Source organism: Eurypyga helias, unplaced genomic scaffold, assembly GCF_000690775.1.
Source record: "Eurypyga helias isolate BGI_N326 unplaced genomic scaffold, ASM69077v1 scaffold24117, whole genome shotgun sequence".
NCBI lineage: Eukaryota > Metazoa > Chordata > Aves > Eurypygiformes > Eurypygidae > Eurypyga > Eurypyga helias.
This window is the reverse complement of record NW_010260152.1, coordinates 55,825-75,106: the sequence shown is the minus strand read 5'-3', so window position 1 is coordinate 75,106 and position 19,282 is coordinate 55,825. Positions and strand designations below refer to the sequence as shown.

At 36.2% G+C, this 19,282-nt stretch overlaps 1 protein-coding gene across 1 annotated transcript in view; it reads right to left on the bottom strand.

Annotated features, from left to right (window-relative positions):
• SPOCK3 (sparc/osteonectin, cwcv and kazal-like domains proteoglycan (testican) 3) overlaps positions 1-19,282 on the bottom strand; it is a 66,856-nt gene that overhangs the window by 13,684 nt on the left and 33,890 nt on the right. The window contains exon 3 of the mRNA XM_010154949.1: positions 3,671-3,790. Coding sequence (XP_010153251.1) covers positions 3,671-3,790 — 120 coding nt within the window. The remainder of the gene's footprint in view (positions 1-3,670; positions 3,791-19,282) is intronic.

The window sequence follows — 19,282 nt, the reverse complement described above, 5'->3', positions numbered from 1 at the left end:
GGAATGACTAAAATAAAGAGAGGACCAAGCAGATGTGAATACCATGCATCTTATCTGCTGTTGATAAAAGTGCTGATCTAGGTGAGACTCCTCTGGCTCCATACTAGCCCAAGAAGGAGACAGCATTAGGCATAAAGTTCTCTGTCACCTGAAGTTGTAACGTACTCCTGCTCACTGAGATTACACATATAGGAGTGGAGCCTGGGTTAGGGGAAGACATGGGGGAGGTACTACAGGTCTTACGATAAACTGACTCTCATTTTGCAACAGAAGGTACACAGAAAAGAAACAAAGAACAGCTGCAATGACCCTTAAACACCTGTGAAAGTTTGCATCCTGAAGCCTGGAAAAGTGAACACAGAATACAGAAATAGAACAAATATTTTAAAAGACTTTACACAGGTACATAAAATTTCACTGATTTTTTCAGCTACTTATTTCCCGATCCACAAAGGAATAATAATGGGGGTATTACTGCAGTATGGGGCAAAGTATTCTTTTCCCCTTTAGCTTATCTATCTAGACCACAAATAGCCTGAGGACAAGATTCAAGGGTTTATCTACCATTTATAGTAATGATACTTCTAGCTTTGTGCAATCTGGATACATCTTGACACAAAAGGGATTTTGGAAATCAGATCCTAATAATTACTTGAAATATTCTAGTCTGCATTACTGGCAAAAAATTTTGGCAAAAATGTGTCAGTTAAACAAAATCATGTAACTTGTAAAAAAACACAACAATGTAGGCACCTGACATTTTTAACTTTTTATCAGCATATCGATGGCTCTGGCAGAACAACTTAAACTCTGTTGTTTGGTTTGTTTAGAAACAATAGTAGTGATTACATAGATTAATGTGGACTGTTTAACAGCTAGAAAAACTCTGAAAAGTACCAACAAGGCACTATAAACTTGCATCACATCTACCTTGGTCAGAAGGACTGTGCTCAAGCCTTTTAATAAATCCTGTCCCAAGTGCCACCGGAGAGACTGAAATATGAAAAATCCTAAATCCAAACAGACAACCAGAAAGGATGTCACAAATTGGTTTTTTAAATGCAGAATGTTTTTTCAGTGAGGAAGGGACTCCATGACAAGAATAAAGGACAGCCTGGGGGAAAGGGTGCCAAAACAAATTTTTAACTCCCCGAGGGTAATGCACAACTCTAGGGATCTGCTAGAATAATTAGGACTCTGAAAGGGGAAGTTGCATTCAGGTGGCTTTTTGTCATAGCTGTTCTGTACAGGTCACTGTCGCATGTCGTATATATGATTACATCATAATGTATGATTAATAAGTTCTTTGCAAGATTTATTTCTAGGTGTAGCTCTCAGAAATCCCCCAAATAAAGCTTTGACTCCTTGTTATAGCTGAAAATTAGTGTGCCTGAAGTCTTGGACCTATTATGACTTTGGAGACTGACTATGAGGGATTTCATCAGGGTCAATACTTGACAGTTTAGTTGTTGAAGAACAGTTTTAAAAAATTCTTAATGGTGTTAGAAAGGACATTACCATCTTGAATGGTTATCATTGGTTTTGTTTCTTTGTGTGTTTACAGAGACACAGTGACCTAGTATTTTAAATTTAAAGCCAGTCATATAATGAAAACAGGTTTTTCCTCAAAGATTGTATTTTCTTATCTGTTGATGAAAAAGAGCCTGGAAAAGACTATTCTTCACCATCCAAATTAACTCTTGATTCTGTCTCTCAAAAATACAGTAGGGTAGGATCTAACTTGTGCCTAAAATTTCACATACCTCCTAAAGTACCTGGGAATTTTTTATAACAAAGGAGAGAACTTCGTGACTTTGAAGGCTTCCAAAAGGAAATTCTGAAAACTGGGCCAGAAACCCCGATTTTTCCCCCCAGTTGGAACAACCATATTCATAGAGAACATAATTTGAAGGATTTTTAAAGGTAAATGCATCTCTCTATCTGCCCTAGAAAGATTCCTTTACTAGCTCAGGTTAGGTGGGAAATATCCCAAAGACCCTAAAATTTTCAAGAAAGCTAACCAGAATGGCATCATAAAATTTTCTGCAGGAGAGGCTCCTCATGCTCACAGACCTCAGAGACCAAAGCGCTTCAAACAATGAAGCTTCATGAACAATCTGTTCTAAAAATACCCCTATATCTTACAACTGCTTTGGTCTACATTAAGATGATGGTTATTATCTTCTGCATTGTACATGAAGTGCCAGAACATGAACATTTAGGATGTACTAGATATAAAATTAACATTAGGTAGACACCACTCAATCTTACAAGTGTTGCTAATGTTATAGTAAGTGACCATTTAAGTCTGAAAACAAAGGAACGAGTTTGGATCTCATAACATTTTTCTAGGTCTAAAAATTGGCAAGGTCCAAAAATCTACAAGACACTTGCATTTTCAGTCACACATACTAAAATCATAGATCTAAAATCTAAATCCAGTCTTTGTTTGCTATTATAAAGTATAAACTTGCAAACAAACAAACAAGTGCTAAAATAAATGCGAGTAGAACACATACACATCATGATACAAATAACTGTCTCAAATATATACTAGGTCTTATCAATGACGCCTGTGTGCTTAAGAAAAAAAAAAAAGGCCAAGAAAAATGTCTAAGAGAAAAATCTCACACCCTAGAGCTTTGTGCTTCCATTATAGTTAATGCATTTGAAGTATTAATTTTACATTCCTGCATTACATATAAGCAAATTACTTGAAAACACTGAGTTTTTATTTATGCACGCTGCAGTACTTCACAGCTCTACAGATGGTTCTTTTATCACTGCCCAAATTTCTTTTTGAACTTTTACTGTATTATGAGTCTTCTAAACAGCTGTGTTGCATTTTTGACCTTACCTATTCAGGGTGTTACTCTCAAGAAAGTGAGTATTCAGCAAGAAGCAGGAGCCCACGCAATGTTTCAGCTGACCTTTAACTGAGCGATGTGCTAACACTAGCTCTATTATACATTTTATTTATTACTAAACAATAAATGCCTACTTAAGAGCTGCAAACCTTGTATTTCTGTTGTTTTCATTACTGGAAGAGAAACAGATCATGTTCTGAACCAACCAGAATGTAAATTGGAAATATGTTTTTAAATGTGGGGTTTTCTTCCCCAATATCAATTAAAACGACATTACTGTATTACAACCTTACCTCGGAAACAATTTTTCGCAATGTTAAGAGAAGTACGGCCAGATAACACAGAATCACCTTTAATTCATTGTGTTTTACAGAATTATTCCTATTTCTTTTGCATGAAAAATCACACAGAGAAATGGCATTTCCAATTAAATGAATGGATTTCTTGAAGAAAAAAAAAGGAAAAAAAAAAAAAAGAAAATGTAATGCTACAAATAGCAATCAAATAAAAGCTTTAAAAACAAAAATCCCAGAACTGAAAAAGTTAATAACGAATGAACTAAGGTTAGCAGCCAGTGGTGGCCAAGTTCAGGGAAACACACTCCATAGGAATTCATAGCTTCCTCTTCATGTTAATGAAAGATAGTTTTAAATAAGAAATTAACTTTATAAAAGCACAGTTATATTTTCATACACATGCCTACTTAAAGCACATGAGAATAAGGAAAGTCTTAGCAATGGAAATACATAAGTACAGGAAAGTATCAAAAAGAACATCAAATAAGACAAGTAGAAATCTCTTACTGGTTCTTTCAGGCCTTTGAACCATCCTAGTCTTCTTATTCTGAATTCCACTTTCATGAAGTGCCTTAAACCAGTCTCTCAATCTGTTTGCAACCTCCCTGAATTCCAGGTCACTGCACACTGAAAAACAAAATGCAGAGCTGTTTAATGTTTTCTTCCTGGGTGCTAAATTGAACTTTCCAAACTATACTAAAAAAAGGCAAAACATGTAAAATACATGTTCCACAGTTTTCTTTAATTCATAAAGTTCAGTTTCATTACTTAGCTTTGCCTCCAAAACCCAATTAAGTCCTCAGAAATAAATGCTGATTTATAAAGCAGTTATGAAGTTATATATATATCTAGAGATTAAAAACATCCTTTGCAAACTACTATAAGCAGTTCTAACACACGCATTTTCACATCTTACTGTAGATGAGGCTGCATGGCAGAGACATGCATGACAGTCTTTGGAATTTCATTTCTATGTTCATTAAAGCAATAGTAAACGAAAGTCCTACCAGAACAGGTCAGAGATGTGATTTAGGGAGATAATGGAGGAACACCCAACTTGCTTTCCTATGCTGAAGATGTGTAAAGAGGAAATAGGGTTGACAGAGAAAGTGCTTCAAGACTGTCCTGAAAGCTTATTTGGGTGAACATAGTTCAAGCAGCCAGGGTTTGTGAGCACCTCACTGCCAACAGGCCACTTGCTGACAGAAAGAATGGCTTCTTCGACCAGAAACAGCAAAGGCAGACCAAGCATGCAAGACCAAAGACAACATCCGTAGCACCAAGAGGAGCAGATCAGCAGCAGACTGGCTGAAGTGTTGTACAGTACTACAGGTAGTTAGTACTGGAGCCAGCAGCAGAAGCAGATATGCAGTGAGGAGGCCTATTCGCCTTCACTATTAAGCTGCTGGAGAAGGCAAAGAGAAGGTGTGCTTGGAGCAAGTGGATATTCCTTCCAGAACCCTTGTTTTCCCATTTCATGTGTTTCACAGAAGCTGGGAGAAGACAAGAGAAATAGTAAGATCCAGGAGATGACAAAAGTAGGAAAGGCACTGGATTTACGCTTGCCTAGGTAACAAAATACCTTCCACCACCCTTGTCAGCAGTTACAACTTCCAATTCAGGATCATTTTCCATGCCTACCAGTAACCGCCTAAGCTACAGTCTGAGGACTCATTCCCAAGTCAGCAGAGCTTCACAGTAACACACTTGAAAATAAATCTCCAGTTCAGCTTACTTTTCCTTTGTTATGTAGCAATCAGTAATATTTGGTGAGCCTTCAGCACACTTCATTAAACCAAACAACACTGTGAAACACCTATTTGTAGTTCAGAGCAAGACTGAAATATGTCATTAAGTCAACAGCTATCAATGCCTGTACAACAGCAGGCATCCAAGTATTTGTTTATTCATTCCTTGCTGAAGCCTCTCTTGAGAATTTGGTTCTCTCCATGAATGACTTAGTCAAAATCTATATTTGTATTTGCGTATATTATGAACTGATATTTTTATAACACTTGTGCTTTTCTCTTGTGTAATGAAACTTCTTTTTTCTGATAATTCGATAGGGAAAGGTAGATTTTTTTTTTTTTTAATGATATATGGGCATGTATGGTCAAATATGTTGTATCACAACAACTAGATGAAAATGGTCTCCTGAGCCAAGACTACACATCATAATTCAAACTGGTGGGATTTCTACATTGCCTACAATGACACCTTCCTTTTACGAATCCTTGCACCAGCTCACAGGTCAGCATAAAGAACCAAATATTAATTTGGGACACTCTGCTCCTCTTTAATTTCTCCTCCTTATTATAGGTGAAATAGAACAATATTGTTCCCTTCTCTAACTACTCACCCTTGGTTTAAGAAAAAGACTTTTAGAACTGAATCAGAGGATGTGGAGCATAGCACAATCATTAGGGGCACCTGACTTGCCATCTAACCGCTTTGATTCATCCACCCTGCCCAATACTGTGCAATACCACCACAGATCCCAGAAATAACATAGCTACATTAATCTGGTGCATGTACCTGGCTACTTTCGTCGACTTCTAACTTGCCTGTATGCAGTGCTACTCTGATTAACCTCTGATGCTAAGGTGACCTCCTCAGAGCCAGCATGTAAGCTCATTTACAGGTAGAGACATACGCATATATCCATGTATATATGTGTGTGTGTGTGTGTGTACATATATATAAAAGGGGGAGAATGAGGAAGTGCCAGCTACAAGTAAAAGCTCATCTTGAATAACATTAACGTAAAGATGAACATGGCAGCTGCGTGATGGAGAGAATATATGGATTCCTCCCTTCTGCAGAAGCAGCCAAATAGATATACTGCAGCTGATTGTCTCCTAAGCTCATTAAAAACAAAGCACTAAGAAAAGGAGATAGTGCCCCTTTGGCTATTAGGTAGAAGAATAAAACACAGCTTGCTTTTTCAGCATCTGGTATTAGCCACCGTCATGCACAACATGACATAAAATTACATTTTCTGTGCTCCTTGTGTTCATTTCAAAATGGAAGGTACATTTAACACATTTTGGACATCAGACACATCCCACATCAGATCTCAAGTTAGGGGTATTCATCCAACTGCAACTTCTTATAACCCTTTTCCCAAACTTTGCTTGACAATTTAAATGATGATTTTTATCTCAAAAGTGCTTCAAAGATTGTACTTCTAAATGTACTATGATTAATATTTCAAAGATAATCCAAATAAATGTCATCAGTATTAACACAGTACACGAAACATTCCAACTTGCACGAACCTGCTTCTATGTCAAGTTACAAACACATTACAACAGAAATCAGGTATTAGCTTTTTTGCATGTACTTACATTGGGAAAATAATCTGGAAAATGCTCTATAGCTGTCATACATATGCATAGTAAATTAGAAAACTGAATATAACCATAATGTTACATGGCAGAAGCCATAGTTTACAAATTTCCATTAAAGTGGGTTTTTTCGGTATGCATGGGTATCTAAAAGCAAATTCCAGGACAATTCAAGATCAGTGTTACTCTTTAACAGCTCTTTGTACAGCTATGCTTTACAACCATGTTTCAAACTTATTCATAAGAATAGGGGCTACCATATCCTAATACATCATGAATGCTGCTTGTTTTAATGTTGGTTTGGACATTAGCTTTTTTTTAATTTGGATCAATCTGATCAGACTGCAACAAGTGTTAAGTGGCATATCAAGTAGTCATTCTCAAGTTATGAGAACAGCATAATTTCTGGCTTACAGGGCAAGTACCATACTCAGGTACAATCTAGGGGGAAATTTTGCCTTAAGAACTTCTATATGTAGTGCAAACTTCAAACAGACTATTGAATACTAAATATGGCCTAAAATTATCTACGTTCTATCTATATTCTCTATCAATCTGCTGAACAGAGTTGTCTCAAGTCTTACCATCTTGAAAAAAGTCCATTAAAACAAAAAGTATCTGTTTTCAGGAAGAAAATATCTTTGATAACAGAAAAAAACTGGGCAAACAAAGTCTGGGAAGTAGGACTTCGGGGAGCTTGGTGATGGGCCTGTCAGCTTTAATGTAATGAGAGGTGGGGAGGATTCACTGTATTGAGACTTTTGGATAAACTTTTCTTTCCTTTTCTCTCACTTCCTAAATAAGTCCTGTGCTTTCTGCTTGTCATCTCAATTTCCTGTGCTTTCTACCCTGGAAAAAGAACAGGCCCATATCTGAGTAACATTCAGCCACTGTAAGGACTAGGTGTGGAACAGGATGTCATAGCTTCCTGTTCTCATCCCTGTCTTGGGTACACAGACTACTGTTTCAGGAAAGTAGCTGTCACTGGCACTACACTTCTGGTTTACCACCTTCTCACTTCCATGGAAGTAGCAGTGACATGTCCAGAGAAACTGTGTGATGGGCTATTTGGGCTAAGATCCTGCTCCCGCAGCAGCCTGACACCCCAGTCTCTTCCTTCTTTCAGCATTACCTTGACAACTAGGCTTGTACAGCAGTAGACTGACCACAGCACAATGGTGTTACACTGTGCATCAGCCCAGGGTAAGATTATTCACTTTATAAAACATCTTACAGTTTCAGTGAACCAGACAGCAGGTAATGCAATTAATGTCTGAAATACTTTGAAAATTATTTGGAAATTAAAATATTTTCTGCCTAAACTTAAAAAAGTAGGAAGCATCCAAGTTTCAAAGCACGAAGGAAGCAAAGTTCAGATTACCTAAGAGCAAATTCATTATCAAAAGAAGACATGTGATAATTATATTACTGTCTTAAGAAGCATAAAGCAAGCAGAGTTGATCAAAAGTTAGAAAAATCTACCTCCATTTTTGCCAAACGTTTTCAGTTAGTAAATTCATTTATGAAAAAACACATATTTAGAGGATAGCCAGCAATGACTTCTCTGTACCCATGTCACCATGGACAGAAAATATTTAGGTAAGAAATATAACTGCTCACACAAAACATGAGTATGGTCTAATTGCTCACACATTCAGTCCAGCAAAAAAAGAATGCTAAATATATAAAAGTAATGCTAAAAAGTACATTGATTTTTGCCACACATATCACTGTCTGTGAACATATGATTAAAATTACTGGAAAATAACAGAATTTCTTAGGTCATTCAAGGAATAAAAAAGGTGGTGCTTAGATATAAGCTTTGTTTGTTATCAGCTCTTTGAGTATATCTATATCAAATTAGTACACAGATTCAAGATCACTGTAAGTATAATATTACTATGCAATTTTCCCTTCCTTTTTGTTTCATAATAAAATCATATTTCAATACTGTGACCAAAATTACTATGGCAATGTTTGTACATTCTGAGTAAATGAAGGCCCTCAGACTAAAGAAAGAATCCCATTAATGTTCCATGAACTGAGGCAACCATACATACACAAACTGAAGCTTCTTATCATCAGCGTTATTAAAAAAGTATAAAATCCTTTCTAACATTTTCGACACGTTAAAAATATGATTTTGAATGTCAAGTAACTTCAACTATATGAAAGTTTTTTTCTAAAAGCACTTATCACACCTCTGACTTTTGATCCTGTTTTGACACAAAAAAAGGAAAGAAGTAGCAAAATAACATTTAAAACAGTAAAATAAATAATTCCTACTCAAACAGAAACTTATCAGTGTTTTTCCAAGGACATTCATATGAACACAGAACAGATGTAAAAGACTTCAGTCTAAAAAGTAGATTTCAGAAAGTCATAAGAAGCAGAAAAAAAAATGTTCAGACATTATCGCAGTTACAAACACAATTATTTTTCTGAGGACCTGGGCTGCACAACATAATCTCGAGTTACGCTTCACTAAAATCTTTATGTCACAAAATAATTCAGGTATATTTAATGAAAATGTCTACATTGGCTTTGTTTCTGATCTGCATACTGTCTCAGTACAGTACCTGCCTCAGCACTCCACCTTAATTCACATGGATTTATGTGAATAAACCTTGTATTCTGTAACAGAGAGGATCAGCCTAACACTCTGTTTACTGGAATGCTATTTGCCATTGAAACATGCTTGCTGAGCGTTATGCTATACAACGAAAAATTATATTTATTACTAGGTTGATGCATTCTGGAATACATTTAGGGACTTTTCATCCTGGTGATCAGCTTCTAAAGATACATGCTGCTGAAATTGTTGTATGCATTGGTCTGTACTGATTCAAAATAGGTCAAGATGACTTAATTTAGACTATTATGTCACCTGGTAAGCCTGAGAGATGAATCAAAAGACAGACAGTAAATGTTGTAGAAGGTTAGACAGTAGTAGAAAAATGCATATTATATCACATTAATCCACTTCAGGAACCTACAAAGAAGTATTTCTGATTTTGTCTAATGCCAATGCAAGGCATTCCCACAATTACAATCCATTCTAGTAGCCATTAAAAGAATTGGTATGGGGTAAAATGAAGTCACTAGCTCAAAGGTTACTTGGAGCCTCCTGTCATTTAAAGTAATAAACATTGCCTGTCTTTTAAAACCAACATATATGGCTATGTAAAAAATGAAGGGATCTGAAAACTTACAGGTACACAATCCAGAAATATCTTTATAATAAATATTATTTAAATGTTAGGTGAAACCAACTGTTCAATTTGTTTTCACATACAGTAAATGTTACAATTTGTGTTGGCATTTGAATATAATTTACTGATTGGAAGTAGAATATTTGAAAATGCTAATCAGTACATGTTCTTCCAGTGCCTTTCAACTCAAGCTAATTGATGAAGTAAAAATAGTGCTACTGAAAGCTATAAAGACATGCAGAACATATTTTTGGACTAGCATAACAAATTGAATTCACTAACATATTTAATCTAGCTTTCTGGCATAAGGGAAAATAAGATATTTTAACAGTGCATACTTTTATATAAACAGACATATATATAAAATTATCTGTAGTTTAACAAGTGTAAATCATTATCATATTAAAATAATAAGCACACTGAAATACTGTTGTATTAAGGAGTAGCTTTTGTTAACTGAAGGGTCAAAAAATGATTTAGAAAAAAAAAAGTAATAAACACACCCCACGCTATGTAGCATCATTCACAATAGTATATGGGACCACAAGGCTGTAGATAGAAACTTTGGGGAGAGATATTTTCACCTACATTTCCAGGAGCAGACCTCAGTTCAACATTCAGTTCCAAGAGCAGAACACCTAATAGTTGTAAAGGAAGCTATATAAACCTCAAGAAATTATTAGCAGAGAGTTTAACAGTAATTTAAGTGTAGAACTCACCCACTGATCTATATTCTGTGTGCCACAGCCAGAATACTCCTAAAGCTTTTACATAACATAACACAGTGTGATACTTCCATTCTTTAATCCCCTAATGGCCAGTTAGCCTAAAAACAATGATTTACTGACAATATGGCTAGTTGTAGGAGAAAGATTAAGGCCTTGCTTCAGAGTGAGATACGAAGTACCTTGCCCTGCCAGAAGGCACACCTCTAAGACACAATGTGGTACTCCACTGTCGCTTGCCGCACAACTCTATCTTGTCTGGCAAGATACGCACCCTGTACAACCAGAACTGCAGATGATCATCCCCAGCACATACAATTTCATGCAACCAGGCAAAACTGTATTCATAAATTCATGTAAACATAATAAAATAGCTAAGAATTAAATACAAGAGAGCATATGGACAATATGCAGAACAGGATACACATCAACCACCTCCTACAGCCAACAAGGAATTACTACATGTGAGGCAGGTAACTTAACAATCAGTGTATACTAGAGCAAGACTTATGATCATCCCAACTTTTTCTATGTGTTGGAATCACTGCGTAAGATCACACACTCATTTGTGTTGGAAGCGAACTCCAGAAGTTATCCACTCTTACCCTCTGCTACAAGCAGGGCTAGTTACATGAGGTTGCTCCAGGCAGTGTTCAGTCATTCGTGTGCTATGATTCTGGGGCCATTCCCATGAAGTTTCCTCACTGTAAGAAAGACTACCCCTCTTTACAAGGAACAGTATCATACTACCTGCTACCTTGTAACTCTATGCTGGTTTCCCTGAAAAGCCCAAGAGCATTTTCTCATGCCGTACCTGGAGGATTGCACCCATGTGTCCAGGACTGCTAGACATCCAGATACCTGGTTACAGCAGCAACTCTGACCCACCTGTAAGGAGGATTATTGAGAGCAAGTCCACAGCTGATGCTTATGTAGTGCAATGCCCTTTCAATGCATTAACTGCAGCGCTACTGTATGGCTGCGCAGTAAATCTTACGGATCTGAGATGCCCACCCAGTACGTGCATTTAATAAATGTATTTCTTTTCCAGGGCTCTTTGTGAAAATGTGGTAACCCTAATACTGCCATTAGAATTCAGTGCTGCCTTTAAAGACAGCATCTAGTAAACTGGTTTACATAGTAGGTATCTATTTACATAAAGCATACCTACTCAGCGCCGGTACCCTGCAAGGCTGCCATTCTGCATAGGTTCATGAACTTAGACCTGAGGAACTGATTGCTTGAACTGAAAATTCCTGGTTCCAGATTAAGGACTAGTCCCCATTAAGTCTAAAGGTCTAAGAACACCAGAACTAAAACCGCATGCAAATGGCTTTACAATTCCTGCAATATGTGGCAGCATTTTTAACTCTCTATCATCTCTGTCACAAATAGGAAAAATAACATATGGCAAAAAGAAATGTGATTGCACAGAACCAGTAAATTTGGCAGAGGGACAAAAAGCCCTTAAAACTTGTAACAAAAGGATGGGACAGTCATTTCAGTTATGTTTTTACAGTCCCATATGCAAAATCAAAACTTTTTTTAAGGCTGTAAATTAAAAAACTTCATATGTATATTTCTATTTTTATAAGTTCATGAAGTTTATTAGCCATCTGTTACCTCTAGGGCCAATGATTTTATGAAGATACCTTGAAATTAACAAATAAAAGCATTCTGATTTCCCTATTTAACTAAACATAATGAATTTTCTCCTTCAGTTAGTCTATGTTATGAGATAATTAATATAAATGCTGCAGATACCATATCAGGAAACTGCAGCTGCTTATTCTTACTGCCTCAAATTAATGTTCCATACAGACATTCTGTTCATGATTAATGTTTCATAAAACTTAAAATTATTTCAATTAAATGATGTTTTCATAATATAAATCTGATTTTTGGTGTCCTCACAGTATTAAAAACCTAACATTTAAATATAATGGCCATTTCTGAGTGCAGGAAAAATAGCAGTAACCACAACATACAGAATTTATGTGCTAAGATACTATTTTCAACTTAAAATATGTAAACTTACTAAAACGTTGTAATTAAATAAGACAATAGTAATTCTTCAAGCTGTCAGAACTATCACAGACTCATGGTAGAATTAGTTAATTTATTTTCTGGAGGACAGTAAATATATATGGCTTCCTTTGCTAACTGCTGCTAAACTTCAGGACTCGTTATCATTTCTCATCATGCTCTGTTATTCTGAACTATTAATTTCTAAGGATGAAAATGTCATTAATCTGAAAATTGCATAATTATGAAGCTAGATAGTCAACAAAAAGAGTTAGAGAGCAAGGAGACGCTCCACTGTAATGTGTTGTATTCCAAGATATTCTCATTCCCAAATATTTTTACATATGCAGTTGTATCCAGTATTTCACATAATAGAAGATATGGAAAGTATCGAATAGGGATGGAACAGTAATTTTCTTAGTGGTGAAAGCTTTCCAGCCAACCATACCCCAAAGGTGAGGCAGTTTTCCAAATTCAGTTTCAAGGTTTCATGAAAGCTCTGGTACAAAGTCAGGACATTTTCTTCCTTTCAGTGACAAGATTGACAGGGTCCCACAAAGACTTTGTGCATTTGACATAAACCCCCTTGAAACCTAGTAGACAAGGACAAAAAGACCACTGAACAATGCTCTTTATAAAAAGACTTTAAAAAAAATTATTTCAGTATTTCAAATTAGACATTTTCCAAAAACAGAAATGTTGTGTGCTGATAAGAAGTTTCAAAGGCCTACCACACCAGATAATTCTGTGCACAGCATCTGGAAAGGACTGTTGGACCTTTCATTCTAAGTGAGATAAAATTACCCTTGTGCCTTGGTAGGACTGTCTACTGGTTTGCACCTTTCCTCTTGCAGGAAAGGAGAGCAGAATTGAACACTGGGCTGAACAATCACTGACTAATAGAAATTAACTAAATGTTGTTCTGCAAGTGCCTGGCATAAAGAAATTTTACATCACAATGGATCCCACTCAAGTTTGACAAATATAACACTGGCATTGCAGCAGTTTTCTTCTTTTCATATTTAGATTGTTATCTGATGCTTTAAACTACTTCGTAAGTTGCCTAAAAATTTGCTTGTGTGTCCCTTCTTGAATGCTTAATTGCTAACATTGCTCTTAATCACTTAAAATTGTGCATTAAAGAGCACAGTTGCCTGTAGACTTCTCAAGTGAGGACTGAGGGTGGAATCACTCCAATTTAATTATTTGCATCTTTCCTAAAGTGAGGCCATCAGAAGTAGACAAACTCTTTCTCTACTACTAAAAAAGAAAACTATCGCAGTCAATCTATTATAGCAGTAATACAACAGCAGGACCCACTTCCCTGGCACAGGAATCACATGCAGAGAGATGAAAACTCTACTACAGAGTGTAGTGTGGTGTACCGACACCTCATTGAAATCAGAACTCTAGTTAAGTAAATATAATCTGCAGCTGTGTCTACACACAAATTCACTAATCAAAAGTTGAAGGAGAAACTAAGAAAGTAATGATTTTAAAAATATATGATTAGGGTACACATATCTGAAATGTTTAAACATGCATACATGAAATATGTTTGCAAAGTGCAATTATGTTCTGCTAGTCTATGCACTGAACATCTAATGTTCTTGAATGTCTGATGTAGATCAGAGAATTTTTATGAGATGTATATAAATATTCATAGACATAAGAATTTATTTAGCCTTGGTAATTTCTGATGTGGTTATTCCTATACATCTTTTACACTCAAAAATCTTGCATTACCCACAGTGGCCCTACTGAATTACATTTATTATTTTAGGAGAGGAAGGAAAACTTGTTCAAAGTGCTCTTTTATAAATAATTAAGAAGGATATGAGAAGCATGCACTGGTGAGGCATGTGTGTGTGAAAAAGTTGGAGGGTACAGCGTCTGACAGGATATCATGTTCAAGTTAAGGGACTATAAATCTCTTGCTTTTTCATTCATATAGTCTGCCATGGGGACATATATTCCCAGAGGTACATCTGAAAAGGGAACAGGTACTTAACCTCAGCAAATGGTCTGGCAGTGAACTAATAGTGTGGATAACTAAGGACAAAAGCCGAGGGCAAATCAGTAAGCTACCTCATTAGATAGTGCTAATATACTCTTATGTGCTCTCCCGTATTCCTGCATCCCAAGTTTGCTGCCCAGAAATGGAGACCATGTCATGTTCCGTATAAGACATAGCCCCAGAGTAAGTTAATGGTCACAGAACTATTCCACAAGGCCTGACATCATTCAGAAGAGAAAAACATTTGTTCTCTTAGTTTAAGGGACAGATTTAACACCCTTCTTTGGGGGAGATGTCAAACTGCAAAGTTGAAGATGAACTGAGTATCCTTATAAACTGTTTCATCATAAAGCAGTTATTAAATATATATAAGTTTACCCTTAGTAAAGCTTTCAACTTTCTGCAGGAGAAGAGAAAATAAGACTTCCAGAGGTTGGCACCCTTCTTTCAAAATAAAACTGTCAAGATAGAAATAATGAAAAAGGGAAAAATTTCCACCAAGAAATCTTTCCTTTTTTGCATCAAAATATTCTTTTTATTCAACTGGTTCTACTGACTGATGTACTTAGATAACACAGGTTTTATCAGAGCAGACTGGATTCTAACCCCAGGGTTGCTGTATTCCCAATACATGTCAGGGTTCATGCATGTAGACACAATACAGATATCCATTTGAACCTAGCAACAGCATGTGTTTTTTGGAAAGCTTAAACTACGGTTTTCTCCTCTAACATAACCTATCAGTGAGCAACAAAATAGAAAGTTCTTCATCTATGTAGTCTTTAACATTTAAATTGAGCAAATACTATAAGGGAAGAAATAGAAGACACTTGCATTTAACCAGCTACATTGAGTAATTCTCCTAAACTCTTTAAAAGACTTCTTCTTAAACAGTGATAAAAAAATGGTCACCTGAGACACCAAAAATAGAAACTAAGATATCTGAATTGGCAACAGAAGACTGCATATAAGTTCAACAAAATCAAAGCACTCCGTGAAGTTAATGTGCAAGGCCATCAGACTCTTTAGCTTTTGTCACTTGCAATAACACCCAATACAATGTTGAGGAAATCCAGTTACAACACTGTCATTTAAAATTTCAAAAATCTATAAACTTCTTCCAGAAGAATTTAGGTAATTTCTTTTGTTAAGATGAATTCTTAGTCTCCAAATGACTCAGCATGTTCTTCCAATATCTAAAGACCTCCTACTTAGCCTAGGAAACGCATGGTACTCCTTGGCAACACTGTAGTAGGTGAACAAGAAGTATAGTAAGTATTGCAATTTGAGCCTGTAGGAGAGGAAAAATCAGGCTTCAACCAGAAAATCTGCAAAAGGAAGAAAAACTAAGGAAAGGACTGTAAAACTGCAAGTGAATGTACTAGATTGACCTACTTTGCAGGGAGAACAAGCTTAACAGACAGGAAAAAGAGACAAAAAAATTTTTACTACAGCAAATGAATGAAAACAGTAGCATCCCATCATTAAGAATGACAATTGAGTGGCTAGAGAACCATGCATAAGAATGGCTGCTTATGGTCAGACCATATTCTATCAAGCCTCCTGTTCTCTCCAAGAGCAGCTATTCACAGATGCTGTAGGAAGAGTGATATTTTCAGGGTACGCCTTCTCCCCCGTTTGTCCCATAGCTCTAGGATGTCTTGAAGTTCACAGAATTTAAATGGGTAGAGCAGCACCTGACCAATTCTATCTGCAGACTTCATGTTTCAAGGAAATACAGACTTTATTCTTATGGAAGGACAAGGAGTGAAAATCTGCTTAAGATCATCCTGAAATCTATTCACTATCTATTCGTTATCCCATAAGGGTAAACTTACGAAGCACCAGTTGCAAGCCCTATTAAGAAACTGATCTGTAGACAACACAACAGGATACTGATAAAATTCGATATCACTATGAAACTCGCCTGTTCACCTAAGCCAGGTAAACAGGCCGTGTCTCCAGTCATTTTCCTTTTGTAAAATGGACATGGCCTATAAATACTGGAAGCAACTTCTGAAAACTTAGCCCCAGACAAGACTTGGCCTGCGTCTTATGGAAGAACTTAAGAGTGACAGCATGTCAAACCAAAGGCTCATCCAGCCCTGTATTCAGTCTCCAAGAATGGGAAAAAGCGGATGGATAGTGAAGCACAAAATATCAGAAAAAGCATGTCCAAGTCAGCACTGAGAAACCGAACTTTCTGACTGTTTCCCTCAACTCAGAGATCTCAATGTTACCTGTACAGCTATCAACTCAGCTGGTGCAAATCACAGACAAGAAACAGCCCTTCTCTGAGGGACTCAGACCCAAAAAAAACATCAAATCATCTTCATATGTTTGCAATTCTCAGATGGATTGTTACAGAGAATCGCTAATACAGAGTAAACAGAGGTGGTCTGTGACTTCAAACAACTCCAGATCCAAATCAAGCACCATAAGGAATCAGTCTCGCTATCATGACATATTTTAAGAAATGCTTCTTTTCAAGCTGCAGTCTACCTGCATGGGACTGCAGTTTACCTGCATGCAGTCTATCTGCATGGCTATTTTGCAAGTGTAAAAGTTTTTGAAAAGAGCAAAAATTAGCACTATTCGTACACAGAACAACGCAAAGCCAATACTGCTAACAAAGACCACTAGATCTTTAAGCAAACTTCTTATGATATTACGGTATGCTGGGGATCCTGGAATATTTTCTGACATTTAGAGAACCTCTTGTCATATTGAAACCAATAGTAAAATTCTTGCTGATTTCAGTACAGCCAGAATTTCATCCCCACTTTGGTGTTGTATAGACCAACTGCTTGGTTCTTTGAAGAGGAAGGGAATGCTAACAGTGATCAACAGACATCCTGGTGGTTGTTTAAACAACTTTGTGGACATTTTTCACAATGAAAAATGACACTTCATAAGTTACAGTCCACTGAAAAAAAGGAAAAATATAATCTTATTGCTTAAAGAAATATAACATTATTTGTTGAAAATAAATATCTATACAATAAAACATATTGTAGACAAAATCTATATAATAAGAATGTACATTGCTTTTCTATATGATAATTAAAGACCCTTCAAGACAAAAAGATTATGGACAATTAGAGATGCCAGGCAGTAATCTCTTCAGTTATAATTTTGCTTGTTAATCATAAAGCATAAAAGGTATTTGAACTAACTGGATGTGCTGATTATCAGCACCATTGCCTACAGCTGAAAAGAACTGTCAAATGTTATTAACAGTGAATCTCTTCACCACTGCATCTGAGATTTCACTACTATTACCCCTAATAATGGCATCACTGTTTTGTACTGTTTGCAAAATTCACAAAAATATTTAAACTGTCAGTGACATCAGTACTTGGTCAGAAAGAATCTGAAAATAATGAATCAGCAGCTGAGGCTTTAAGAGTAAAAAAGAAACCAGTATTTCATTATTTTAAGAAATAATCAAATGTCCACTGATAACGGTTTTGAAGATATTCTAGTAAGATCAGAAAGAAATATTTATAGTGCAAAATTATGTCAATATTTCAACACAGACTCTTCTGTTCACTGTCAAAAGATTTTTAACATAATTTTCTAGTTATTACAGAGATAGTGCCATGTTTTATGTTACTGAACTCCAATTTCAGACATTTTTCTATCTTGCCTTTTCTGGGCTATACTCTTAGAAGCATTCTGTATTTCTGAAAACACATCATTAACTACAGAAAAACACACAAATACATCACAGTGATATCTGAATTCAAGTGGTCACACAAAAATACTAAAAATGATACCCTCAGGCCTTCCTTCAACAATGGTGACCATTAAGATCAACATGGAACTAGAGTCTCTTGAGAAACCATTATATTCTATTGAGCCAGCTGGATCACTAGGCTACTTGGGTATTTTTAAAAAAAAGAGGCACCGAGAACCACACGTTATCCAACTGCAGTCAAAAACCCACGTGGTTTTGTTGTTGCGGCGCTGAGCTCAAAATGACGTTGCTTTCCTGTCTGCTCGTCTTGTTGCCTCGGCTTCAAGGTGCTGATATTGCACCTCAGTGACATGCAGACTACAGAAGATTCCTGTTCAGCAAGGTGAAGCTGAGGCACAGAAAATGCGTGCAGAGATTACTAGATTCCATAGCAGGTACCACCACCGAGAAAATCTACTTGCACAGTGTAGTGGGTCCAAGTTTTAAGAGTTTCTCCATAACTCTTACTTCATTAAACAGACAGAAATCCTGGTTCTGTTTAGTGGGAGTTTTGTCACTGATTTCAGTAAGGTTAATTTTCCGTTCAATGGGTACGAAAAGCCGTATTACTCTATTGCGCAAAGCCCACCACAGTTGTAATTTGAAGGCTATAGTGTACCTACTATTACTTGAATACCTGATTTGGCTAGGCATTTTATTCAGCTGTTGCTGTCTGTACGTATTACAAATGGACACTGTCAACATACGTTTCCTCTTTAAAAGCCAAGATTGTTAATATTATTTCTTAATATGCAAGCTACTTATATTGAAAAAACATTGGTGTAGTCTCATTTTATACTGAATTCCTGTTTTAGCTACAAGAAATTTCTATGCCTGCTCATGGATTAATAGGAGTTGGTATCTGTGAGGAAGAATAAATATAAATATAACTTTAACGTACTGCACACAACACAAAGTACCTTTTTTATAATTTAAAGTCTATCCCAGGAGACCAATTTATGATTTTGTTGTTCTGAATAGGACTGAACGTAGTAAGTACTTCGAAAAGGTCATTAAGTATAGAGAATAATTTTATTTAAAATAATAATATAGA